This window comes from Accipiter gentilis, chromosome 29 (assembly GCF_929443795.1).
Source record: "Accipiter gentilis chromosome 29, bAccGen1.1, whole genome shotgun sequence".
Taxonomy (NCBI): Eukaryota; Metazoa; Chordata; class Aves; order Accipitriformes; family Accipitridae; genus Astur; species Astur gentilis.
The window spans coordinates 20177166-20204951 of record NC_064908.1 but is presented as its reverse complement, the minus strand read 5'-3'; the positions used below and the strand labels follow the sequence as shown (position 1 = coordinate 20204951).

The window sequence follows — 27786 nt, the reverse complement described above, 5'->3', positions numbered from 1 at the left end:
CGGTGCACGGGGGGACAGGCACCGAGCCCAGCCTGGCGTCCCCACCATCCTCTGGGCAGACCCGGGCTTTTAAAAATATACCGAGGGCTTACCTGAGAAAACAAAACCAAAATAAACCACCCACCTCTTTGCACAGCTGGAGTTTAATTACACATGTGGCTGGATTAAAATATGCAGGAGCAGATGAGGGTGAGACTGTGGGGGGACAGAGCACAAATGCACGTGCTGGGTGTAGGTCTTGCTGTCTCTGAGACCCCACTCCTATGCCTGAAATGCTGCAGCACATTTACTCCTGGATGCCACCGTGTCTGCCTTGCTCATGTGTCCACTGTGGGGAGGAAAGCTGCAATGCTTCTGGGTGGCATCGTCTCGAAAATAGTCTAAGCATGCCCTGCTTAGACACTTAATGTGAAGCAAAATCAGAAACCTGCTAATACACTGCTTCCTTTGACAAAAGAAAATGTAACAATACAGAAAAAACAATATCAATTCATCCCCGGCACTTCTTCACTGTACTGTCTGCTCGAGTGACCCCATCCAGACGCGCACTGAGAGTGCTGGGGGTACTCGGTAGTGGTTGGTTAAAAAAAAATAATGCTAAATATGCTGCACCTGTACCTGGCGGAGCTGGGGACTTGCCCAAAGCCAGGCAGGGAAGCTGGGGAGGGAGCAGGGGGCTGCGGCTGGCCGGCCTCTCCCCAGCACTGCCGTCAAGCAGAGGTCTGGGGCTTAGGAGGGATTTCTGGTTTTAATTCTGCCCACCTCCATGGTGACATTGGCCTTTCTACAACCTGAAACAGAAGAAGCTAAATGGCTGCTTTTAAGCTCATAAATCCTGCCCTGTCTGAACACCCCACCTCCCCTGGCTTCCCTTCTTTGGGAGCAGGGCACTCCTGACACCCGCCAGCGCTTTCTGCAGCAGCTGCTGCTTTCAAATACCCTGTGGCAGCACAGAGATGTTGCCACCCCTGAAAGCAGCCCAGGTCTTGCCAGGCAGCGAGGCATGCCGGTCCCTGCTGCGCCTCGAGGACCGGCCACGCTGGGGTGCGCAGCCGGAGAGCTCAGCATCAGGCACCTGTGGGTAGCCCCTGTCCCTCCGCTGCCTGCCAAGCCCTGCGACCTGCAGCTTCGCTGTCGTGGAGGGAGCCGCTGCGCAACAAACTGCGGACACGAAGCGGCAGCACGAAAGGTGCAGAGACGCAGGAGAAACCAGGCGGGTGCCCTGAGATGGGCACCCTCGGCTGAACGCTGCAGGGTGCTCAGGTTCCCTCCCTGGGCTGAGCCACCAGTGCTGCTGGGGAAAGGCAGTGCAGGCAGCACTGGCAGAACTGCTGGGTGTCATTACTCCCCCTCTTCCTCATCTGTTCAGGGGGGACACGGATCTCCCAACAGCCTTGCCAGGACTGCACCGATCAGGGCGGTTTGGAAATAAAAAGCTTCCTGAAGCCTGAGCAAAAATCACCTGCCCTCTGGGCAGCACTCCACCATGCAACCACAGAAACCAGTATCAGCAGTAACAAAAATTAAAGAAAACGACGTAAGCAAATGTTACCTGAGGATTTGAACGCTGTCAGCTCTACAGCCTGAAAGAGGGGAGAACATTTGTTAGCAGAAGGTACAGGTTTGATTGCTTCGCTGCTGACAACCCCCCGCCACACTCCCCGGGGCCAGGCAGGGCTCCCCCAGCACCCAGCCACCACGTCGCACCCTCCCTCCCACTGAGCCACCGCACAGGCTGGGAACTGGAGCCTTCATCCCGCTCCCTGAGGGATGGACACCTTGCAGCGTGTCCCTGGACACAGCTGCACCTCTCGGCAGCGCCCGGGCAGTGAGCTGGTGCCCCGCTCCGCACGCCCTCTCCGGGGACCCCTCCAGTCCTGGGGGTGACCCGGCGGGCCGGACACCATCCTGGAGACAACAGGAAAATCCAGGAAAAGAGGAAAGAGAACTTTCTCCCCCCTGGGCTGTGGTGGAAAGAGCACGCACAAGCCTGCACCCTGTGTTTAAGTGATGGTTAATGCTCTGTGAGGTGTGAAATTCCTGCTCCCAGCCCAAAAGCAATAAATATCACCAAACAACATTTAAAAAAGCTGAAACACAAAGAACATCTCGTCTGTGTTTGTATCTTCACTCGCTCAGTGTTTTGTCATTTTAAGTGTTTTCAAACGTTTTTAAGTAGCATCTTCTCTTCATCCAAACCATTGTGCAGCTGCCAGTGACATTCTTAATTCTCCGCTCCTCCAGCGAGTGCCATGACTCATTTAGCCAGGGAGCAGGAAAAACAGCACTGACTTATATAACCAACGAGCACAGAAAGCAGCACCTATCCAGCGGAGGGTAGCACCAACGGGGGCCCAGCTGTGCCAACCACCTCTGCGGTGAAGATGGGGCTCGGATGGAAAAATCCCCCGGCCGGCTCGACACCGCGGGGCTCACTCCGATGCCGAGGGAGCACCGAGAGCCAGCCACGCTGCCACAGCACAGATCCGTGCGGGCAGCGGGGCCGTGCCCCCTCTCCCCAGGCAGGCACTGGCATCAGCCTCGCCTTTTGCTGCACCCACATTAGCGAGAAAGGAAACGAGTATATTAAAATGCAATGTTTAAGCAGCAAAGATACAGCAAAGTCCTCAATGACCCTCACAGGGAGGAAAGCGCTTTCTGTCTTTGCCTGCTAGGAAATGCCACAGCCTTGGCATTTAGGAGATCTGCTGCCTCCTAATGCTCCCTGCCTTAGGAAACTCAGGCCCCCGGGCTAATCCCTTTGGCCCACGTCTCATATCTGGTGCCAGGAGCTTAGCCCTGGTTCCAGTTTACACAGCCAGCACCTGGCTGGCTGAGAAAAGCATCACCTGCGAATGAATCCCAGTCGGCATTCAGCACGGGGGGAGGAACGGCATTAACCACAATATAAATCATGAGAGATGAAAATATGGATTTTATTGAGTGGCTTCAAAACGATATGCCAGCTATAGAAGTATTATCTATTGGATAAATAAGAGCTGTCTATGTGACACAGGTTTTCAAAGGATAAATATTAGAGAGGGAGAGAGAGATCCTTCAGTGAGAGACTCATGAAAGTAGTGTTGGATTTTATTCTGAGGAAATTACAGCACTTGTATGTCAAGTGCACAAGGACTGATGATCATTTCAATAGTGGGAGATGGAAGTGGTATCAGAGTAGTAAAATTTAAATTGTTCCCTACTTTAGGCCATGCCTCGCTGAGCTTTACATCAGCCTCACTCCTGCAGGCAGCGCGACCCAGCCAGCCCTCCCTGGACGGATGCGGCTCACCCACCACGGGGCCAGCAAGCCCCTGCTGCCTGATTTTAATTTGCTCTCCCTGGGGGAAGTCTCCCGCCTGGATCCGTACCGACCTCCGCTTGGTGCTTTACTGGCTGAAATCCACTGGCTCCTTCTGTCCATGCACGCCCCTGCGACAATCACCCTCCCGGCGCGGCAGCGGGGCTGGTTCCCCATCGGCTCAGGGAAGAGCTCTCACCCTGGACATCGGCCACCCAGGGGCCTCCTCCTCTCCCGCCCCCAGAACTCGCCCTCTCCCCTGTTGCCCACTGCCGCCCGCCCCAGCCCGGGCCATTGCCTCCTGAGCCAAGCCCTGCCCTCACAGCACAGCCACGGCGGGTCCCTAGCCGGGAGCTCCTGCCTGCTAGCCCACCTTGCTCTCCATCTTATGCTCCTACAGAAGACAGCAGACACTCAGTTGCATCTGGCTTGACGACCAGGAGGGGCCACTACGGGCACAAAAACATGCATCTCCAATGATTTAAATGACTTAAATCAATATGCTGCTAATAACGAGTATGTATTTTAATACACCAGAGTCTTCAGGATGAGTATCAAAACCTCCTTGGTTTCGATAAACGGGCTGTGTCTCCGGGCTGGTCCTCAGGAGGAGAGCAGGCAGGCTGTGCTAACACGCCGCCTGGTCCCTCACCAACACTCAGCAACTTCTGTAACGCCCTGGGACCGAGGGGATCGGCACAGGGTCTGTGCACAGGGTGGATGAGTCAGGCAGCTTCTGGGACTTGCTCAACACAAAACACTGAATTTGTGCCAGAGCTGGTAACGCTACCGGGTGTCCTGAGTCCCGGCCCCTTGCTGAAACCACCAGACACCATTCCTACATAACTATTACGCTATGTATATGGATGAAGGTGGAAGAATAACAGAAGACATTACATACCGGTCTCTCAGGTGACATAATTGATGAAATCCCCATGGGAATTTTGGCTCCAAAATTTCCTAGGGAGTGAAAGAGCACAATGAGTTTGGGGACTAGAGAGAGAGTAGAAATATTCATGCTTCACCAAGAACTCGGTGCTTTGTGTCTCTACGTATCTCCCACTGAAGCAAAGGACCAAACAGGTTACCTGCATAATTGTACCCACAAACTGGTTGGAGCATACAACACCTTTTTTCCCTGAAGCTAAAAACCCTATTCCCTACTGGCACCTTTGCCTCTCCTTCTCCAGAAAATTCATTTTAAGACACAAACATGGATTCTTGCCTCAGGAGAGTGCAATGCTGTGTAACACAGTGATGAGACCCCCTGTCCACACCCAGGCAGCCTGCAGGCGTGAACCTGACCCCTCTGAGATCCACATGCACACAGTCCCTGCCTTTCCTGGGAATCCTTCATCCCATGCTGCATTTGCAGCACCAGACCCCAAGTACTCACATAGGCACAGCGTGCAAATGAGTTAACGCAGTGCCAAGTGAACATGCACTATAATTCAAGCCTTGGGAATAACATTTTTACTGTGGTATCATCACACAGCCTGGGCCAACAGCAACGACAACTCTCTTTACCTTTGTTGGTGATGTTCTTCACTGGAGGGTCTTTCTGCACAGGGCTTGACAAGGCACTCTCAGCTGCAGAAGGACTCCGTTTCCCTGTCTCCCAGGAGGCTGTGTTTCTTGGACTTGATAAGTAGTTGATGGGATGAGAGCAGTTCTGTAATGACAGGGAAGAGATACAGGACAGTGAAAACTGCAACGTGAGTCTTTGCTAGATCCAGGTCCGACTTTAAAGATTGATTTCATCTGTGGCCCCTGGGACTTGGGACTTTGACTCCCATTCCCAACCTGGTACAGCAGGCTGCTGCCTAATCAGGATAGATATCTTTGGGTGTGCACTGTCCAACAGGAGACAAAAAAATAAAAGAATTACTTCTTTCCAACATCATCTTCTCAAAGCAGACCAAACATATGTCTAGGGCCCTCCTCTGATGGGTACCTGATGAATGAAGGGGGCAGCAGGGCTTCCTTGCAACTTACTGTGAATGAGAGCGCTTTCTTCTTGTCCTTCATCCTCTGGATGGCATTCCTCACCTGGAGCAGAGCAAGGACATTAGAGAGGGCCACAGCAGCTCTAGCAGAGCAAGAGATCCTCCAGCAAGTCATGGCGAAAAAGCAACTGCTGTTCCAGAAGCACAGTTGGGCCTATACTGCCCGTTGCACCGACAACAACCCCAGCTACCCCCTTGACTGCTAATAAACAGTTGCTGTGACGAGTGACTGAGCCCCAGCCAGGGGCATCTCTTACCTCGCTGTTATAGATTGCATAGACCAGGAATATGTACAGGCCCTGAAAAGGAGAGAGCACAGGAAGGGTTAGAGATGTACAGCTGGGTTGTGCTACTTTGCATGGGAAGAAATGAGTTTGGTGAGCACTAGAATGGGTGAGGACCGAGCTAAGGGGAAGAGGCACAGACGGTGGGCATGGCACAGCCAGGGACAGCTGGGCAGGGAGGACCTTCCTTAAAATCACACTTGAGACCAGGCTCTTCACAGAGAGCCCAAAGGAGAGACGGTCCCTGCCCCAGTCCCTCTTCCTTCTCCTCTCCATCCATTTCATTTGGGGGGAGTAGGCATCTCTCACTGGGCACTTGGCTTCCTGAGCCCAAAGCTCTCCCGCACTCCCATTCACTCGTGCACGCAAAATGCCCCAGAAAACACCTCCTTCAGACCGCAGAAGCAGAAACCACCAGGAATTAATTGCTAGGGGAACTGAGATCTGGGAAGCAGACCTCCCTTCCCACCCAGCACCAACCCCGGGGGGGGGGTTTGCCAACCTCCCACAGACCAAGTGCTGTGTGATGCCGGGAACAGTTCCTCTGTTCCATGCAGTGACAGACCACAGCGTTAACAGGATGGACCCTCTGACCCAAACTCTGTGCGGTATGGACCCAGAGGCTTTGCTCAGTCCCAGTCTGGACAATCCTTCCTGCTGGCACGCTGGGGCTCCGGCAGCACAGTCTTGGCCACCTTCTCCCTAACTCGCCGAACCGGCACTGTTGCGTGCACGCCCCAGAGATCAGCGAGCAATGCCACGTTCTGCCAGGACCAAACGCTCAGCCACAGCTACACGCCTGGCGCCGGTGAGGGATGTGCTCAGGGAAAATGCCCAGGGCAGGGCCGGAGAGAGCATTGCCTGGAGGCCACAGCCTGGGGCTAATTACAGCTCCAGACCAACGATTTCGTCCTTAAGGCAGCCCTATCTGGCCCACCAGATTTATGTTATATCTGTGGGGTGTTTGTTATCGCAGCTAGATAAATCAGCTGCAGCAAGAAAAGTAATCTATCTTGTCTTCAATGAGCCTTGCTCTTCATCTGCAAGCTCTTGGCAGGCGTAATGGTAGCAGTACGCTGGCGCCGTGCCATGACCTGTCCTTCAGCCAGCAATGCTGGTCACTCCCCCAGACCAGATTTCTGGTCAGGCTGCCAAGGCAGGTCTTCCTTGAAATAATCATTCTGGATGAGCATGGGGAGGGGGGGAGAGGCGAGGTCGGCTGGGAGGAGAGCAAGGAAGGAGAGGAGGCCCAGCTGCAGCAGCGGGCGGAAGCAGAGCCGTGGCTCTGGCGGAGCCCGCTCCTGCCTGCGCTCCTGCCTGCGCTCCTGCCTGCGCTCCTGCCTGCGCGCCATCTTCTCCCGGCGGGGACCGCAACGCCCCGGCCCCCGCGGCCCTCTGCTCACGGCGGGGCAGGCGCTGGGTGGCCGCAGGCAAGAGCACGGCATGTGCCGGGACCCGCAGACTCCTGCCTGGTGTCCGTCTGTCCAGCAACCACATCCTGCTGCGGTCCGCACACCCCAGCTGGGAGCAACGCCGTCTCCTGCTCCCCTCTCACCGGAGATGGGTGAGTGGGTCTGTAAGTCCCTGCCCCGAGCCAGCCTCAGGACCATCCTTGAGCTCCACAAGTCCAAATGAAGCCAGCAGGTTTTACCTACGCTGTTTCTTAACAGCAGGCACCTCCTCCCAGCACTGGGTGCTTGGCAGGGTGTTGGTGCTGCTACCTCCAAAATCATGGGCTGGAGGGAGGGCGATGCCGCCCGCTCACCAACCTGCCGGGCAGCCACCGCAGCCACCTTCGGCACAGCACTGCTCCCTGTTGCTTTTCAGTCACTTGGCTGAATTCCTGTGCTGCCTGGCTGGAGAAGGTATTGTCGTGTTCGGTGTTGACACACAGAGTAACCTTGAAGACAGGCTTCGGTTTCCACAGATAAACAGAAAGCAGTCAAACAAACAAACAACCACACTGGCAAAACTTTCCTACACAAGATTCACGCATGAAGAAGCACGCTACCTTAAAGGAAATTCCAAGGCAATCCATAAGACAGTCAGCAAAGGGGCTGAAATGTAGCAGGCTTTGTCCCTGCTTTCTCTCAACTCTACAGCTTCCCACCAGCATTTCTCCTCTGGGGTAATCTGCAAATTGACCTGAACTCGGTAATGAAGGGACAGAGGCAAACAAGCACAGCATATTCATGGGCAAACCCTCGACTGTCCATCCACACAACAGCCACAGCTCCTACTGAGCTTTAGGAGAAAGAAGAAAAACAAAAGCAGCAATAACTTAGAAAGCAAGGGAAGAAAACAAATCCTGATCTAGCAAACACCTCAGCTCCTATATCACCCAAGGCGGACATTGTCACGGTTTGTGAGAGAGAGTCTCGGGAGATGTATCATCCAGAGGATGCATTTATTCATTTCAGGAGTTATTCCTTGTCTCTCAAAAACCCCATACACCCAGCATCCACGCTATGACAGCCAGCATCCCACAGCCCCACTGCTGGCACCAGCGATGAAGCAAAGGCTGAGTGAGCCATGGAGGATGTAGGCTGGGCGCTGACATTGTCAGGCCACAGTCAAGGGGTATTAGCAGTCACTGAACCAGGGAACTTGTCATGGGATTTCCCTTGCCAGTGCTGGGCTGCAGAGCGAAGAGCAGCCCTGAGTGCTACTGGAAAACAGCTCTCCTGAAGGCTGTCCAAGCCTGAGATCCTCAGCAGGACCCCTCTGGTGTGATATACGTATTCATGTTTTTACAGCATGAACACTGAGGCAAGGCAGAGGAAGACTGCCAGGGTGGTGTTGGGACGCTGTGCTCTGATCTGCCTTTCTGCTGATGTTGATGGAGTTCACCCAAGCTAAGAAACATTTTTTTCTGTGAATGAAAAGATGCTGGTGCTGTTCTCAGCTCTGCTCACCCCAACTCTTCAGAGCACTGAGCTTCGAGTTCTCTTCTGCTCAATAAGCTAAGCATGGCATGAGGGGGTGAGGAGAACTGATGCTATGTTTAACTACAGTTAGGACAGGCCTCCTGCCACCCTTCTGATATCCTTAATAGCAGAGATGCGGAGAGGCAGCCCTTGTCTGGCCTTGGAACATCCCCATCTGAGAGCCGACGGATGTGCGTGAGCAGCGCCCGGCTGCTGGACCAGCGCCAGCCACAGGCAGAATATCCCTGGAGCAACCACCCGTCTTGTGCACGCGGTGATAACGCCTGCGTTTCACCCTTGGAGAGCTGGGCCAATGCTACACTGAAACCGGCCAAGTATGCCAGAGGGAAGCACGGCGAACTCTGCTGCTCCGTAAGTGAAAGCTACAGCGGGAGCCAATTTCTACTGAATCCAAAGAAAAAAGGGAGATGGGGGTGGAGAACTCTCCGGATCCCAGTGGTTTGGAGGGTAGTTCCCAGTTGCTCTCTCGGATTCCCTGGAGTAGGATTTGTCCTCAAGCACTGGGTAAGGGACTCCGAAAAATACATCTGTGAATACGCAGCGCAAAGGGACAGGACTGAGGGTGCGGGTGCTGCCACAGTCTCAGCCCCAGGGGTTGGACCGAGTCCCTGCGTGCCCCCCCGGGCTGGCTCCCCAGCCCAGTGCCTGCCTGCAGAGAGCTCCACCGTTCCCTTGGGACCAATTCCCTCCCCCCCCACGTCAGGAGCAGTGGTGTTCGGTGCTTCTCTAGCTCCATCTACAGCTGCTTTCTCTGGAGGTTTGGAAAGCTTCTGCCAACAAGGGGGCCGATGCTTTGAATCACAGGTGGCAAGCACATGTTCTGGGACTTTTTGTCACCATGTGTCCCTGAGTTTCAGATATCCTGAGGTCCTGGGAACTGTTCTACCTCAGTGCAGAACTGAGCACTCCTGGCTGCTGTGACTAATACAATTTGCTTTGCTCTCTTAATCACATACAGGCTGGGTAAAGTTTGAAAATCTTTTGATGAAACCAGTAAACTTAGAAGCAAATATTAATTATAACTTTACACACCAGGGTTACTTTCTGTCCTGCAGAGATCCCTGTTAATACTACCATATTAACAACAGGACTCTGAAGTATGATACCATTCAGGAGTCACAGCCATGGCCCTGGAAGACACCAAGACAAGCAAACAGCCTTAAAAATGTAGCCAGATGCTACCTGAAGAAGAACGAAGAGGCTGAAGGAGACGACATGACTCACCCAAGGTCTTGAAAGTCAGAGCTAGAAACAGCACACACACTTCCAGCCTCCCCGTGCGAGGTTCTGATCACCAGCCCGCATCTCAGGCTGTTCCACCTAACACTCCTGCATCCCACCAGATTTCAGTGCACCTGTCACTGGGCACTGGGACCATCCCTGGAGAGTGGCTGCATGGCTGCAGACAATACAGAGTTTAGGGGTAAATATTCTCAGTCCTTGGTTCTTGATTCTTCTTCCCTCGTCTCCCTGCAATAAAGCTGACTTCCAGGCAAAGGGACGTGGTTCTGCCTGCACAGTTCTTAGGACACAACCTCTAAGTATGTATGAATGTGAACCAGATGAAAAACACTCAACCTAGAACACGCAGCATGTAAGCAGCATTATCAAGCACACTATGGCTGGAAGTGACCTTTGAAACACTCTCTGTGAACAGCCCTATTCTGACAGGGATGCTGGCACACACAGCCCATCCCTACCCCGTAGGAAAGGCTCAGATAGCAGCTGGGATGTCTGCCCCATTAAACTGGACAGTTACCATTTGAACTATCCATTAAATGACCAAATCAAAACTGTAATGAAGTTCCCTACAAGCATGTCAGTTTGGAAGTGTCATTTTGAAACCATGGTAATGTCAGAAAATCTAACATGAGAAACAAGATTTGAGCTGGAAAGCTGTGGCACCAGTAAGACACTCCAGAGACTGGTGCTGAAGGGCCATTAGACGAACAAGGTCTCCAGGGCTGTCTTTCATATCTTGGGAGCATGAACTTAGTTTCCTCAGACAAAACACCACAGCGGCTTGGGAAAGCAGGGTTGGGCTTCAGAGCTGACAAATATCCCTGACTATTAGGACACGTAGAGTACACTGAAGCACATGAAACCGCGGATACCTGCTTGGCTGTGATGTGAGGATCCACCTGGTACAGGACTCACCTGGAGGGAGTTCAGCACGATGAAGACATAGGCCCAAATGATGCTGAGGTGGACAAGGACCCCACACACCCAGGTCAGCCCCAGCACGGGCAGCAGCACCAGGATGGGCTTGGCTGTGGCCCTGTCAGGAAGAAGAGCTCAGAGTTACCTGGGCGCATTTGAAAGCCGAAATACTGTGCACTGGCACCCACCTCCCACCCAGCAGCTCTCCAAGGGGGTCTCTTTCGTGCCCCACGTCCCTGAGCCCAGGATGTCCCAGCAAAGCCCCCCCCCCAGCCTGCCAAATGTCCTTCCTGGCTCTGCAAACCCTGCCCAGGGTCTCGCCATGATCTGCCTGGGGCATCTGCACTAGGTTACAGAGCACATGAGTGGATCTGCCTTGGAAAGAGCTCCACGGGTTTAGGAGCATCCTGGCCTGTATCTTGCAGTTTATAAGAAACTTCCCTTGCCTCCATGCTGGAGATAGCTCTCCTCCCCCAGCAAGTGCCTTTCAAACCACCAAGAGGCACCCAAGGTGGTAGCTATGGAACAAATACCTTTGCAAACAAAATTAGTTAAGAGGGGAAATACTAAACACTTCACCTCCTGGCCCCCAGCGTGCCAGTCCTGCTCTTTATTTATCACTGAGAGTTAGCAAGAAGGGAGCTCTTTGACGTCATTAGCCATGAGAAAACAGCTATTTTCCCCCTAATTGCTGCTACAAGGAGGGCTTCTGTATTTGTTTTATTAGCATATGGATGTCACCCTGCCCTCCAGCAATGCCCTATCTTCGTGCTTCTGTAAGTTTGGGAAAATTTATTTATGATACAGGAGAACAATGTGTGTCTAGCAGGGGTATCCGGCGCCAGCTAACAACAATAAAGATTCACAGAGGATGATAAAATAATGACTCAAGCAGCAGTTTTTTAGAGGTCTCTCTCTATTGACTGATTACAGAAGTTCACACCGCCTCTCCTTCCCCATGTATCTAATCCCCACCAGCGTTACTTTCAATCCACCAAGTCCCAAACTCATACAGAAAATGCCTTTTGTAACGGCCAATAGCCGAAACCCCTGCACTCTGTACATCTGACATCCTGCTGAGGGGCACAGACAAGTGCCAAGGATGGGACAGACGTGAGATTAATTCAGTTACGAGCCCTTCAAACTGCAATGTTCTGCGAAGTGGAGAGGAGCTGCTTCTGCAGCTCAGAGCTCTAAAATTCCATGGAAATTGGGCACCCAACTGGGTGCCTGGGTTCCTTGAAACACCCCAAGCTGCTACCTCACTTCCCTATGGTGATGTTTTACAGGATGCCTGCATGCCTGCCTGCAAGCTGCTTAGCAGCACGGCGGGCTGATGTTAGCGAAGGGGCAGACAGCTCGGCAGTGGGATCAGCAGTGCGACCCGCGTTCCCACGCACACTATCACCACTGCAGGCGATGGGGATGTGCTCACACCAGCCATTCCCAGACACAAATTGCTGCTCCCGGTGATGCCAACGGGCCCAGGGTAGCTTTGATTTCAGCAGGTGCTGCCAAGGGTCTCCTGTCCCAAAGTGTTGAGAATTAGGAGTGCAAGTGCAGATGTGGGCGTCCAGTACTGGGCTCCCCAGGCTGAAAATGCTGGCTGGGCTTCTCAGTGGCTTAGACATTAGAACAGACAGACTACCTCTGGGTGATGCACAGTTGCCCTGTAAGAGAAAATCCTTTCTACCCTGACTCCCCCAGCTCATGGTCTTTCACTTTGCCAAGGCAAAGCCTCTCAGCTTAACAGTAATTCCACCATTTCATACCCAGAGCAGCCACAGCTGGGAAAACCAGCCACTTCCCTGCTCACCATATCTGTATTCCAATCTGGTTCTCCAGGCTGCTGTTGGGCGTCAGCATCTTTGATCTCCTGCGAGCACTGGACACAGTCACCATCACCACCCGGAACAGCACAAAGGTGTTCACCTGTCAGAGAAGAGCCATTGGACCCAGTAACTTTCTGTAATCTCAGCTCCAGTGGGGTGAGACTTTTCTGCTGGGAACTCAATAACTGAGCGTCAGAACTTAGGAAGAAACATCACTCCTGAGAAAGCTGTGAGTAAAATACTTCACAGAGCTATCCACACAAGTATGAAATCTATAAAACTTACCTCAAAACTTCTCCTACAGAAAGTTTTCCCTGTTAAGTGTTTACTTTAGACCCCTTAAACATTGCAGCTTTTTCTGCTACTGTTGTCTAATGATACTGACACTACTTCAAGGATGTACATGTTCCCATGTTAAAATCAGACCTTTAGTTAAGGCAATGTCACAGTCAACCTACACATTTATCTACGTTTCTAATTTAATAGCCAAAACAAGAACTGGTCAGCAAGGTTTTGTTAAAGCACTTTTTTCTATAAAAAAGCTGCTTTGGTTAAAGAGATTTATTTGTGTTGTGAAAGTATATATAAAGCATAACAAAAATTCTCCTATAAAAGCAGCAGGCACAACGAGCTCTGCGAGCAAGCACCTTAGCTAGAGAAGCGCTGATGCCCCTGACTCTGCAATGCTTTCCTAAAACCAGACACGAAGGAATCACTCCTTTCTGGCAGGTTTTGGCACTTACTGCCAGGATGAAGAGAACAGGCCCAACAAAGGCCCAGATGACATTGGTTTGAATGTTCAGCCAGCAATGGTTGTCTGCCACATAGTTGTTAAACGAAGTTGCAAGTGTCACACCCACGATAACGACTGGAAGGCCTGTAGAAAAAACCCACAGATTAAACCCCAGGAAAACCAGAGATGTCCCATGCAGGTCAGCTGTGCTCTAGACAATTGCTTCAAAACCCCCATGACCAGACAAGCTCCAGCATGAGCCAGCTTAGCCTCTGAAACCCCACGAGCAACATCAATTTACTGCAGCTGAAATCTGTCCCAGCTCTGCAAGACCAGATTTATACGCTGTCAGCATCACTCTCCTAGGTATAAAGCATTCCAAGTCCTGAGTCCTGATCAAAGCAATTTACTCCTCAGATTGCTTTCTTAACAAAATGGACAATCAAAGACATAAACCAATCCAAATACTTGAACCAGTTGGACCCAATGTCCAACTATGTGTGTGTTTTGCAAGGAGCACTGACCTAAAGAGGGTCTTCCTTGATATGAATTTCAGCTTCTTCAAATGAATTCAGTGTCCCTAAAGGGCTCACCCAGAATAAAGGATGCTTAGTCAGGAACATAATTATATTTTAATTACTATCAGACAGTAGTAATGCTCTCCAAGAACAAGAACTTACCATAAACTTCCTCCTCCATTTTTTTGTATTGAACTCTTGGATTTAGAAAAATAACAGAAATGCTTTTAAACTTACATTCTAAGACTGGCAATTTGACACATAAAAGGTAAGAAAGCCTCTGCAGAGTAGTGACACCCGGCTCTCATACTGAATCAAACCAAACATTCCGGAAGCTCCCCTATTGAAACTTTTGCTAGCCAAAAATTGACACGTTTTTCTGAGTGGCCAAAGCAGAGGATTCTGTAGATACCCCAGCCTGTCACATAGTAGAACTTCATTCTCCTGTCTTCACTCATGTTGACCGCTACCACTTTGCTCCACAGGAGAAGCCCCTCTACCAGCATCCATGAAAAGGCTGCCATGAAGAAGAGATGAAGGCAGGCAGTGACCGTGAAACACACCACCTGGAGAGAAGACAAATCACACACTGTTTCAGGAGGAGTCCTCTGGGAGCTTCTGAGTGCGTGTGATCAGGAAGAAGAGAGCAGCCTGCAATTCATGCTGCAGAATGTGCAGAAATGCATTTAAACATCCACAAGCACCAGGAAGAGTTCTTAAAATTGCAACACATGAATAGTCCAACTGCTGCAGCTCACACTCATTTCATCTGTGTGACCATCTCAAACCACAGAAGAGGGAACTGATAGCATCTTTTCCTACAGTTCTTGGACCTTCCTTGCAGGTCTCTCATCTCAGAGCTGCTTGATCCAGCCCTGGGATGTGAAAGAGGACACAGAAAGGGACAGAACTGTATGTTGCTGTTTTGTAACTACTTAAATTTCCTGAAGGATTTTTTTGTCAGAAACAAACGGTCAGAAAAAAGAGGTGAATTTTCCTGAGAGATTGCACAATGCATATATGCATATCTCCAAACACAGAGACACAATTCTTTCCTAGATGCAAGTTCCAGGTAATTAACGAAACATTAATAAATGGGATTACGCTTCTGTTCTGTTTGCCCTGACAGTAATGCTTGAGCAGGACTGGTCCTGCTGGCTGAACAGGACACTTTCTGGTGAGCTTACCTGGTTGGTCTTGGCCAGTTCACTGAACATGAGCAGAGCTTCTGCTGCAGCTAATGCAAAGATCAGGTTCTTGTGCACAGTTGTTCGTTCACTCTTGGGGACACTGAGGAAGGAGAGAGGAAGACCTCAGCTGCAGTCAAATGAAAGGGTGCACGTGTTCTCACTAGTCCTTGCTGGGCTGTGCAGACCTGCCTGGGTGACCTGCCATCTCTCTGCTACTCACTGCAAAGACGACAGTCCAACAAGGCAGGGGACTGCCCTGGTGTGCACGCCCTTGGTGCTGGGGATGCACTCGGGTACGGCTGCTCAGACCTTGGCCAGTGCTCCAAGGAACAGGCAGCAAGGAGGAGGTGGAGGGAGCCACTGCCGCGCTCACAAGGCAGAACTCTGTGCTTGCCAAGTAACACAGAAGGGTTGGCAATTGAAGAAATAGGCTTTGCTCCATTTATTTTATAAAAATTAACTCTAGTAGAGCAGCTTTTATGGTAAACATTATTAGCCACTGATAAAAATCTTTCCACGGACACTCAGGTGTGTGCACAGCTCACACAAGCATCTCCACAGAAACAACCAGCACTGCACCCCCTCCCTAGCCAACAACAACCCCTCCCCTCCCTCCCCACTGCTACTGACCCCCAGTGCAGCTGTGCACCCGCACCACCCCACACTGACAAAGGATACCTTGGTTGTATACTTGTTCTGAAGCAAAATAGCAAACAAATAATACAGAGAAGGCTACAAGTGTCTGGACTTTTCTTACCCAACTGCCAAGAATAAAATGAAGGTAACTATCAAGGCACAGAATGAAACTCCACATCCAATAAAAGTCAAAGTCTGCAGTGTGAGCTCCTCCTTGGTGGTCCTCTGCTCCAATCATGAAACAACAGAAGACACAAAACCCCCACAAATTAACCACAGACTGCTCGCAGTGCTGGCATCCAGTCCACAGAGTGGCAGAGAAAGGCTCCTCGCTTACCTGCATCTCGTACACCTGCAGCAGGACAGCAAAATTTGTGGTGTGGTTGCAAAAACAGGTAGTGGAGTCCGGGAGAGATGTCACCACAGAGCAGCCAGCTGTGGACCACATCCCACCAGCATCTGGGCTAACATGCAGCAAAAAAACAGAGAAAAAATATGGAAATTACCATCCACTTCAACAGAAAGCCAAGGTGTTAAGGGAATTTCATTCTCCCAGAAGAAGCAAAGTTGAAAGGAAGAAGAAAAGGGTATCAGAGACAGGTCTTCACATGGACTTCCTTTTGGCTCATCCAGCGTCTCAGCAGGTTTGCCTTATCCATCAGGCATGCACGAGAAAATACGTCTAGTATCAAAGTGTGTGTTAAAAAGCACAGTTCAGCCGTCACTGCTTTGAACAGAACTCAGTAATTGCACAGCTCTGGAAGAGCTCGTTTTACAGCACATTAACTGAGAGCATCACTGGACCAGGCACGTCTAATCCTCTCCATCAGCTTGGCCTGCCATGTACCCTGTGCGGTTCCACTGGACTCGATCTTCAGGACAAGCCAGCCTGTCTCCAGCCAGCCAGCTGCTCTCCGCTGCCTGGGCAGCCAGCAAAGCTCCAGATCTGAATTCCCTGTGCAGGGACCAAGGCTGTGGTGGGTCAGCTCTGTCCTCACTGCCAGCACAGCTCCTCTGAGCCTGCCTCGGTACCAAGGGAAGATCAAATTCAGAGCAGGGCTAGTGGAGCTGTTTGTGCAGTAACCAGCTGCTTCCAAAAACACCCTTTTCCCACCTTCCCCAAACCATCCATGGCTGTTACAAGGCTGGGACTCTAAGGATTTTTTTTGCACTTGAATGACTTAATTACCAACCCATAATATATTACAGTTTCAGTGCTCTCACTGTGGTGACATTCAGTAAAAACACATCTCAATGCCAAGCAGTATGTATAAGGCCGGGAGTCCTGCACGTCTGGTGAGCTATATATCTTGGAACGACCCTTCTTTTTTGCAGGCAACTATCATAATTAACTAGGGCTTTCCATTTTTGTTGTATATACCTCATTAAAGGTCACTTGCTCATGAGTGACTTGCCCAAAGGAAATCTTCCCAGGAGAGCGCTCTACTCCAGCAGATAGAGGGTGCCAGCATGCAAAGCAGGCAAAGAATTGCAGATCCCTACTCTTACCATTACATTTATATTGTTATGTTTGGTTTTCCAGTGGAAATAAAAGCTCATAAATCTGGGGACTTGAACTGAAACAAGGCACCTGAGGCTGAAGTTCCAGAAGGCACAGATGGGCCCCACCAGCTTATCAGGCAGGTCCTGCAGGCAGAGAGGGAGAAGAAGAGATCACACAGCCATGCACGTACTGTATGCAGGCTGATGCAGCTCACTCATTAGGCTGCAACAAAGTCTGTCAGCACAAGACTGTCGTGGTTTAACCCCAGCCAGCAACTAAGCACCACGCAGCCGCTCACTCACTCCGCCCCCCCCCCCCCCCCCCCGCAGTGGGATGGGGGAGAAAATCGGGAAAAGAAGTAAAACTTGTGGGTTGAAATAAGAATGGTTTAATAGAACAGAAAAGAAGAAACTAATAAAGATAATGATAATACTAATAAAATGACAACAGTAATAATAAAAGGATTGGAATGTACAAATGATGCACAGTGCAATTGCTCACCACCCTGCAGACAGATGCCCAGTTAGTACCTGAGCGGCAATCCCCCCGCCCCCACTCCCCCCAGTTTATATACTGGGCATGACGTCACATGGTATGGAATACCTCTTTGGCCAGTTTGGGTCAGCTGCCCTGGCTGTGTCCTGTGCCAACTTCTTGTGCCCCTCCAGCCTTCTCGCTGGCTGGGCACGAGAAGATGAAAAATCCTTGACTTTAGACTAAACATTACTCAGCAACAACTGAAACCATCAGTGTTATCAACATTCTTCTCATGCTGAACTCAAAACACAGCACTGTACCAGCTACTAGGAAGACAGTTAACTCTATCCCAGCTGAAACCAGGACAAGGACAAACACCTCCCCAGGGAAAAAGGAGTCAAGGTGAGAGACCTTGGGCATGGGACACCCTTAAGTCCAAGAGCTCTGGAGGCCTTGAGCCAAGGCTGGCACTGCCTGCCCGGTCCGGCTGCGCGATGCCACTGGCAGGGGAGGTGGCTGGGCAGTACAGCCCCTCCTCGGGTACCTGGACACGGTGCTGCAGGCGGTAGCGCACGGACGTGCTGATCTCCTGGTAGTCGCTGAGCAGAGCAGATGAGATCACAGCAGTGCCCACCGTGGTGCTCAGGTACCTGTCAGGGAAAGCATGCCGCTCACAGGCACAGGAACCACAAGATGTGCTCAGAAAACAGGATCTCATGTCATACAAGACAGCTGGAGAGATCCGGAGCCACTTTTGGAGTGCTTCAGTGCCACCAGCAAAGGGCCTGGGCACAGGGCAGAAGGTACTTGAGACTACCTGGCAAACAGAAACCACCACTATTCCTCCCGTAACTGCAGGAGGTGACCGTACAGAGGAGGCACTGGAGCATCCTAAGTGGTTGCCAGCTGAGCAGCACCATGGCTGAGCCAAAGTTGCACCAGGAGCAGCGTGTGCGCCGGGATGCGCGGGCTGCCATCCCCACCTAGTGTTCAGCGAGCTCCCCGGAGAGCAGCAGGGCTCTGCCTCCCACCACTTCTGCGAGCCACCATCTGCAGAAGCACCCCGGCTCCAGCAGCTTTGGCCCCAGCCGGAGGGGACCCTGCAGCAGCCCCACAGGCTCCGTCCCCAGCCGCCCCCCAGCAGACCAGATAACCTCGGGGGAACCAGAGGCACGCACAAGGGACACCACAGGCAGCCCCGGCACAGAGCTCGGGCCCCTGCCTCCACAAAGCACTGGTTCGGGAGCCCCTTTCTATTGTCCGATCTCCAAACGCGTGTTGGAGAAAGCAGGGACAAGGACAAGTGGGATGGGATGGAGCAAGGTGGTGGTGACCCCAAAAGAGAGGCACCGAGAGACTCAGCGCAGACTTGGAAATGAATTCTCCTGTGGTGCCAAGATGGCAGCCCTGGGGTGCGGAGGGGTTTTCGTTTCACTCACTTCTGTCCTCCGTCAGAGGCAGGCACGTCCTGGAAGACCGCACTGCTGCCAGCGCCGGACAGGCAGCGCTGCAGGGAGCCGTAGCCAAACCACATGTTCTTCACCATGACTCTGCGGAGACCTGGAGGGATAGAGCATTGCAGGATGGGTGCAAGCTCACAGGGCAGCTCTGAGCAGCCCAGGCTTCAGGACCGCTGCCCTAATCTGGAGGTGTGATACCGGGGGTCTGGGGAACCCACAGCTCCCAGCTATGTCTGTAGAGAGGCTGTAGATAATCTCTCCCCCACAGCCCATCTCCCTTTCACCAGCGGCATCTCCTCCCCACTTCTCTCCAGACTGCATGTGTGCAGGGTAAAGAGTTTGTGCCGTTAAGGCGGATGCTGCACAAGTGCCAAGGGGAGACCCAGGGAAGCACAGGTATCATAACCTACCTCTGGCTTTCAGCCTTTGCACTTCTTCTGTGGGAACTTCAATGAGGTCATGCCTGCCTTTCTCGGGGCTCTGGACCAGGTACGCCTGACTGCTCAGCTCCTGCCTGCTCAGCTCCAGCTTCCTGACCTCCATCCCTGTGGAGGGGTAAAATCAGGTACTGAACCAGGATTCAGTCTTCCTCCAGAGCTACTGCTACAGCAAAGTACCACAGGGACATTATAAGCCCAGCCAAGACCCGCAGCAGCAGACAGATCCCCTTCAGCGCAAACCACGTGCATCTGGGCTCAGTTTGTCTCCTGCGCCCAAATGTTTCTTACAATCCCCTTACAATCCAGTGTGAGAGATTCCCCCACACTGTAACACTTCTGCACAGAGAAAATGGGGAGAAGGTTGTAGGGTTAGCAAGGGATGAGCCAGAGGAGGAGAGGTGCCAGGAGTGGACTTGCACTGGGAACCAGATGGGATGACTAAGCTGCCTCCCAGTGAGATGCTCTCCCCCAGCTCTGCCTGTGCCACTCACCGACATTCCCATGCTGGATCGTGATCTTTGTCCTCCCTGCAGTCAGCAGTGGGGCTAAGTGTGACACCATTCTGTCGCAGAGCTCAACAATAGCCATAGGCCCTCTGATAACCTGCAAACACAGAGACAGCAATGGAAACCAGCACCTGCACTGCCAGCTCACACTTCCCAGAGCTCACACAAGTTTTCTTAAATGCTTGGCCCTTGGCAGAAAAAGAGAAGTTGGGACTCAAGGCTTTTCCTTTGCTTTTCTTTGATTTCTTCGCTAAAGGATGTTCCTGGTTCCTTCAGCAAGGAGATGAAACTGGCAATGAGGGAAACTTGCTGGTCTTTATAAAAAGCCATTAAACCAGCATGGAAATAAATAACTAAATAAGCTTCTGGAAAGAAAGAAGATTTTTAGATCTGACTCCTGATTTTTGCAAAGCTGTAGAACAGCTGCTTCCTCTCTTTCTGGAAAAGGTTTCACCCAGAAATAGACTCCACTGCTGGAAGGGTAGCAGGTGACTGGCCCCTTTACTCAAGGTCCTGCGTGTGTTGGGCAACACAAGTGCCACCCCTGTACTACACAAACTCAAACCCTTTCTCTTCAGCAGATATATCTGCTGCACCAGCTACGCTGGGCCAGAGCTGGTTTTATGCCACTATCGAGAAGCTGTGAGTAATTGTGGCCACGGAGACCTAAGCAACTCTAAGCGATGAGGTAAACTCTGAACTATTCAGCATCCTTTCGACTCTGGAGGTCCCTGGCTTGGTTCCTGGAGCACTGGCCAGGCCAGACTCAGTCACACATTTCCCAAAGACGTGTGGAAAGTGCAGACCATACAACAGACACAAAAGACCCATGTGAGAAGGGAAGAAGCTAATGGAGAAAATCCTAACAGGGGTGGGATGATGTAAATCCCTCACGCAAAGCCTGACAGTGTTTTGAACAGCGTGGGAGCTGATGACAGATAGCTCCTTGGCAGCCCACCCATGGAAAATAGAACAAACTATAAAGTGAAGGGCATTGCCCTGCCAGAGGCAGCAGGATGTGGGAGCAAGGAATCTACAAAGCACCGGGAATCTGCAAACTGTGTGTAATCCTGTAAATCCAGGCTGACAAAGTGGAGAAGCTTGAAGAGAGCAGAGACAACCACTGGAGGGGTTTGCAAGGAAGGCACCACTTGACTGCACTTGTTTGCAGAAGAACTTGTTTGCATCTCCAACAAATGAGGCAACAGTAAGGCAGATGGCCCTTATCTGAGCTGGCAAAGATGCTCCGTGCCCATGCTTGCAGCATTTTCACAAGCTTCAGAATACAGCCAGAAAGACTACGTGTGACCAGGCAAGGACAGGTCCTCAGCCTGTGGTCATACAGCAGGCCAAGAAGCTGCACACACAAGATGAACAGATGTGGCAAACTGCAGCCAGGCTGCTGGTGACACCGTTACCTGGCTGACTGATGACCACGTTTCAATATTCTGCTCTTCCAAGATTAACTCTGTCACTTCCACGTAATACTGCCCCAATTGCTCCAACATCTCCAGCTCCTCTCCCTCCTGGACTTCCACATCAGAAACTTGCTTTAGTAACTGAAGCACTGCAAGGAGGTCAGACGACTCCAGCACGGGTGTCTCTCCTCCCCTCAGAACAGTTGCCAAGACATCAAGAGCACCAAGAGCAACAGAGAGGTTCATGTCTTGGATGTCGCTTGTGAAGAAGTTCTCAGGAATCTGCCATGGAAAAGATGTTTTAGTTCAGTGCAGAGCCCTGCATGGCCTCGCTGGTGTGAGGACACCTGCCTGGCCACCCAGGCTTCTCTTAGGGGAAGGAGATCTGCCTTGACATTTTGAACTCTCTTGTCCAGCTTCTCAAACTCAGTGAGACGAGTCAATCTGAAGCAACACTTTGCTTGTTTGATCACACTACGAGTTACAGCTGTATTGGTCACACTCTCCGACAGCAGCTCAGAAAAGGCCACAGGCATAACTGCTGGCCTCAAACACCAGTAGGTGCCAGCAACTCCACCCCAACAGCTCCTCCCTGCTCCTGGTGTCAGATGCCAGCGCTGGGACTGCAGGACTCACCACAGTCCTCTCTGCAAGTGTGTTCACACGGCTGACAAGCGAATGGCTGGATTCCAGCTGAGCTTTTTTCAGTTGCCAGTATGCACCTGAGAATAAAACAAAAGCATAACCATTGCTGTGGTGTCTAGCAGCGTGGTAAACACATGCCATGTTCAAAGCCTGGGGAATGGTCCTCAGATGGTGGGTAAGTTTGTAGGACAGTCAGGGCAAGGAAACTTCACAGCTATATTTTATTTCTAGTACAAGATCCCACCTGCAGAGACAGTCTAACGCTTCCTTTCTGCCTCCTCCCCATGTCCCCCTGGCCAACAAGTCTGGAGATGCCTGGATTGAAAGGCACTCTACAGCATTGCATCCAGAAGCCATGTAATGTGTACAACCACTGCTTAACTGGAGAATAGCAAAATAACTTGTCAGAGTGCATGCAACTGAAGCAAAATCACAGCTACAGCAGGTTTTGCACGTGATCGCTTCAGAGCAGACACGAGGCCTTCCCATCACTGGCCATCATCCTAGTGAGGACCTCCAGGAGTGAATGCCATGGAAGTAATGAATAAACAAATAACATGCTGTACCCTTTCTGTAGCGACAGATAAAAGGCAAAGACTGCAAACAAGATGTGTAACTGAATCCACTGCTGCCAACTTCAAAAACTCGGCATTCCTCAACAGGCCCTGTGGAAACACACACAAACAGAAGGCCCAGGTCCCCCAGAGACACGCCGTCCCCAGCAAGTATCATGTTTCCTGCAAGCAATCCACAAACCCTGTTGAAGACAAAAGCTGTGGACTGTTCCTGGAGCAGCCCCAGAGCCAGAGCAAAGCAGGGACTGGGCTCAGGAACGGCTCCCGACCCTCCCGGTAAATCCTCTCCAGAAGGAACTCAGAGGAGGTGGCAGTGCCAGGTCCTGAGTTTGTGATTTATCAGTAATGTCATGCCAGCCTGGCTGAGAGACTGAATCCCTCCTCCCAGCACAGCATCGAAGCACCGCGCGTGCAAATCCCAGGAAACAGCATCACTGACAAGTAAGCCATTTCTCTCAGTAGACAAGAAAGCCTGGAATTAGCCCAGGACATCTGAACAGCTGTCATTGCTAGGGTCTTTGCAGGGGTCTTCAATGGCCAAGGGCTTAGTCATGACTGTGCCTTTAAGTACAATTTGTAAACTGCCCAGCCCAGCTCAGAATGTGCTTTTGCTCTCCTTCCTGAAAGAGAAGCATCATTCCAGAAACTGCACCAAACTCCCTAAGGATGGGACTGGCTTCTCGGACTATCCCTGCATGCTGACCCCCCGCTGCAGAAGGGAGCTGAAGCAGCGAGGGTAATGAGACTTACCTGGGCAAAGGAACTGTGCAGTCACCTCCTGAACGGTGCTTTCAACCTCCAGAGCGTTTGAGCTCCACCCAAATACAAGGTCTTGCTCTACCACCCAGCACGACCGAACTTTCTCAATCTGTTCCGCACCGAGGACTTGCTGCCAGATGTGCAAGTCAGTGATGTTCCCACTGAAGGACTCTTTCTCCCTGAAGGTGCCCCCCAGGGAATCTTGATCCTGCCCAATTATGAAAGTCCCCTGGCCGTAGATGGCCTGGGGGGCAGACGGCCCCACAGCACACAAACCGCTGGCAGAGGCTCTCCTTTTACCGTCGGCATAGATGGCCCAGGTCCCGTTTTCCTGCTGCCAGGTCACGCAGAAGTGATGCCACTGTCCATCAGCACGGAATACAGGCAGGTATGGCGAATGGTGCCCGTGGACTATGAGAGCAAATCGAACAAAGCCTTCCTCGTCAACAAAGCCACGGAGCTGGAACTCATTAATAAAAGCCGGCACAGCATAGGAGAAGATGGTAGCAATCTCCTGGGTCCTGGTGTCCCATTGGAGGTGGGCGCAGGCTGTGACAGCAGGCAGTGCTGGGAAGTCAGAGAGCACCTTCACATACTTTGTGTCTGTTTTGTCTCTGAATACCAGGACTGGTACAATGTGGTCCCCTAGAAGGAGAAATTTCAGCCAACATAAAGGAAGAAGCATGGGCCAAAGCCTGATCATCTTCCACTGGGATGATGTATTGGGTCTGGCCTCCTACTCAAGCTAAGAACTCATGGACCGGGCAGGCAAGGACATCCTGCAAGCATGCAGCAAGGCTTCTGCTTCCCCCGTACCTGGAGGGGATCAGGAAGGCAGGCAAGCTGAGATTGCATCCTTTCAGCAAGTGTAATTTCCAGAAACTTAGTTTTCTAGCAAATCGGATTCCAAACAATGAGTATGGAAGAAACAGCATGTTCCCAAGCATCCCGTGCTACAGCAACCAAAAGCACAGTCAAATAAGACCTTTGAGGCATCTGCCATGTGGTGCCTTGCTGCTGGGGTGCGCCCGTTCTCCTGGTCCCGTCTCTAATACCGTTGCTCTGCAGGACCCGCAGGTCACAAATGGTGAGGCTGAGCAAAGCCAGCCCTGCTTTAGAGTGAAATGGTATAGGAGGACAGAGCAAAGGAGAAACTTTGCAACTCCCATCTGTTGCAATGCATTAAAAAATCTTGACAGTGACCAGCTGATGTGCTGGGATCACTGTTGTTCATGCTGCCAGTTCCAGCTTGTAACTAGAGGTCCTAGGTGTTACCACAGTGACAATAAAAAATAAGTGGCGACTTTTCTAGTCAGAATAATTTTTCTGAATGAAAAAGATCCAGCAGTGAACATGTCTCCCAATAGTCCAAGCCCACTTATACTCACGTCTCCATTTTGGTTTGTGCAGGAAACCATCCCTTTCATTTAGCCAGACAGAACCTCTGATGCTGTGGGACTGCAGCAGTTTGCTAAAGGAAGCTCGCTCACTGTCTTGGGGTTCAAAAAGCAACTGGGAAAAGCGTTGTTCGCAGTATCTGTCTGCATGCCACCAGTCCAAAGCAGTGGCCACATATTCATACATGTGTCTTGAGGTCTCAATCGTGACAGGAGCAAAACCTGGAGAAAGACACATGCAACGTGGAGAAACAGAAAGCCTCTCCGACCCACTTTTGTGCCATGTACACTACGGGGCCGTTCTCTTGCAGCATCCCCAAGCATTTACAAATACTGTCTGGTGCACCCCGGAGAAGCTGAAGGCAGGAGCTCATTTCCGTATCCAGCCCTCCGGACGTTCAGTGGGCACAGTGTGACAGAAAAGTCCAGACTATATTGGACCTAAAATGAGGGACACCCATGAGTCCACTCACAAACTGAATCGCTGGCCTAGGGCTGGAGCTGGGCACACTTCTGTGGGACACACAAAACCATGCTGAGCTCAGTCCGAAGAAAAAGCTCACTGTGGTACGCCTAGGGATTGCCCTCAGGGTAGCTTGTTCAAAGCAGTTATGTACAACCAAATTTTCTCATTTCATTCCAATTTCCCAGCTCCTACCAGCTCCTGCATTTGCAGATGCAATTTGCAAGAGCAAAATAATCTGTTTTGTTTGCAGCAGCACAAAGACTAGCAGCTGAGCAGTACTTAGCTGATTTTAGACAGTAATTTCACAGTTAGCCAAGAAAACACTTAGCTATACAAATATAATTTCCGGCACAAAACAGGGTATCAGAAAAAGTTTCTTTACCTTTGTTTCTGCCACTGGACACCTTTTTATGCGTTGTTTCACTATGCTGAATATTGCTTGTAAAAACATACAGCAGTGCTGATAAAAACACTAACCTTTAGAAGACTGATTCTTGGCAAGGGCTGCAAAGGCGAAGAGACTCCTGGACAGAGTACTGACCTGTTGGAGAGGATGTTTTGTAACGTTCATATAAAGCACTAATATTATCTCAAATACTCAAATTATAAAAATTGCTGTAAAACTCACCAGAAGGCTGAAAAACCAAGAATCAAGTCTCGAGTCTCTCCTAAACATGCTGACCAGCTGGAAAGCTTTCACCTTTTGCTAGAATAAACAAAATATTACTAGGGATGCATTACAGAGACAGAAGCATTCTGCAGAAACTTAGCTCTCAGACAAGGCTGCTTTCCTCTGAAAGTCTTGATTCAAAAAAGAGGAAATTACTCTGGCTGAAATACCTGTCCTGGGTAGTATCCTATCAAAATAATTCTCAGTTCTTCTTAAAGAACTCAAGGTCTCAGTTTAACATTTGTTTCCAGGATACAGAATAATTAATCATAAAACATATACAGATGTGTGATATTAATAGACAGGCAAGTTAGCAGAGCCTCTTTATCTGCATTAACTAAATAAAAAAGCCATCATAAATTGCATCGTTAAACAGTGTCACATCACTGGCAGCTTCTCTCATTTCTCTTAAAGCCCGCAGGAATACAGCACCAGAACAGATCCTGCAGACCAGTAAATCCAGCCTCCATGAGCAGTGCCTGAACACGCAGCTCGGTACCACCGAGCCATCCTGGAGAGCTGCCCAACATCAGGACTCGGCCGCTGAGCCCCCGCTGCACCAGCTCTGGGCCGGTGGAGGGAAAGCCTGAGTGCATGGCTGTAGAAAATCTCGTAAAGTGGTAGATATGGGTATGTAAAGATACAAACATGGAAACTGGCAACGTGCTCTCCAATGCAAACAAGTCCTAAAGCTGTCTCTCGGCACCGACACTGCCAGCCGTGAGTAATCTCTTTGCTCTCAATGGGACTCTCCCGTGTGCACAGCAAAAGCACACATTTAAGCACTTTGCTGCTAAGGGACTAAGGAGATCAATTCTGAAGCCCGGACTCTAAATATGTTCACCAACAGTCTTCCAAAGTTCAGCAGTGACTTTATAAGCAGCACACAGCTCCAAGCCCTCCAGGGAGAAGTGCGTTTGGCTCTGGGTGAGCGACCGGAGCCACGGGGCAGCGGCCCACGGGAGCCCCTGGAGATGCTACCACGGGAAATCTGGGAACACGCGCTTGGCACGAAAAATAGGGCAGCGGGGGGGAGTTACCAGGGATCCGGCCGGCAGCGGGGGCGGGGGGGGTGTGTGTCTAACGCCGTACCGGGGAGCCCGGGGGACGGGGACGGGGGGTACCCCCGGCACACCCGCCGGCAGGACAAGCCCGAGATGCCGGGCTGGCCGCGGGAGCCGCCTCGGGGCTGGGGGGGCCGGGGGGGCCGGCAGCGACGGCCCCGGCGGACAGCGGGCTCCCGCGGCGGGTCCGCTCCGCACCCCGCGCTCCGCACCCCGCACCTCCTCCGTGACGGGCTCCGCGCAGCTCCGCGGCTCCCCCACCCCCCACCCCCCCCGCCAGCACCGGGTCCGTCTGGCCGCCGCAGCCGTGCGGCACCGAGACGGGCAGCGGCCCCGCGGGGCCGGGGCTGGGCGGCCGGTACCCCCCCCCCCCCCCTCCACCGCCTCCCACCCCCCCCCCCCCCTCCTCCCCGGGACGGCTCCGCCGGCGCACCCGGGCCCCCACCGCCTCAGCCCCGCTATCGGCAAAGCGCTCGCAAATCCTCCCCGCTCCGCAACCTGTGCTAGCAGCGCGGGGAATCTCCTTCCCGGGCGGTCACTTCTCCATGGAAGTCCCCGGTAAAGCTTCCCAGGAAAACTGGCACGTGGTCTTGGCAGAAAAATCAGGCGGGGGCGGGGGGGGGGGGGGGGGGGGGGGAAGCTAGCAGGGATCCTCACAGAGCAGGAGTCTCATACCGGCGTGCCCAGCAGCGCAGGTGAAGAAGGTCAGCTCCAGAGGAGATGTCCAGGAGGACAAACGAAAAGACCCGGGCTCGTGCAATGAGCCGGGGCAGGGCTGGAAATCAGAGTCAGACCTG

The 27786-nt window shown here is 51.8% G+C and overlaps 1 protein-coding gene across 1 annotated transcript; it reads right to left on the bottom strand.

Annotated features, from left to right (window-relative positions):
* Positions 1–286: 286 nt before the first annotated feature.
* ADGRD2 (adhesion G protein-coupled receptor D2) lies at positions 287–25931 on the bottom strand. The gene is made up of 25 exons (XM_049831605.1): positions 25884–25931; positions 25733–25796; positions 24781–25011; positions 23384–24037; positions 22625–22723; positions 22050–22135; positions 21414–21695; positions 19981–20092; positions 19460–19594; positions 19029–19149; positions 18134–18239; positions 17200–17255; positions 15946–16072; positions 15730–15833; positions 14970–15072; positions 14195–14348; positions 13275–13408; positions 12516–12631; positions 10697–10817; positions 5565–5606; positions 5297–5350; positions 4829–4973; positions 4203–4261; positions 1553–1583; positions 287–402 (listed from the first exon to the last, which is right to left on the bottom strand). The coding sequence occupies exons 1-25, from the start codon at positions 25929–25931 to the stop codon at positions 287–289; spliced, it is 3300 nt and encodes a 1099-aa protein (XP_049687562.1).
* Positions 25932–27786: the final 1855 nt, after the last annotated feature.

Coding starts and splice junctions, on each gene's coding strand:
- ADGRD2 (XM_049831605.1), bottom strand. CDS start 25,931: ATGTTTAGGAGAGACTCGAGACTTGATTCTTGGTTTTTCAGCCTTCTG. Junction 17,256..18,133: donor GCCTGCAGCACCGTGTCCAG/GTACCCGAGGAG, acceptor CTCTGCCTGCAG/GACCTGCCTGATAAGCTGGT. Junction 15,834..15,945: donor TGCAGGTGTACGAGATGCAG/GTAAGCGAGGAG, acceptor TGATTGGAGCAG/AGGACCACCAAGGAGGAGCT.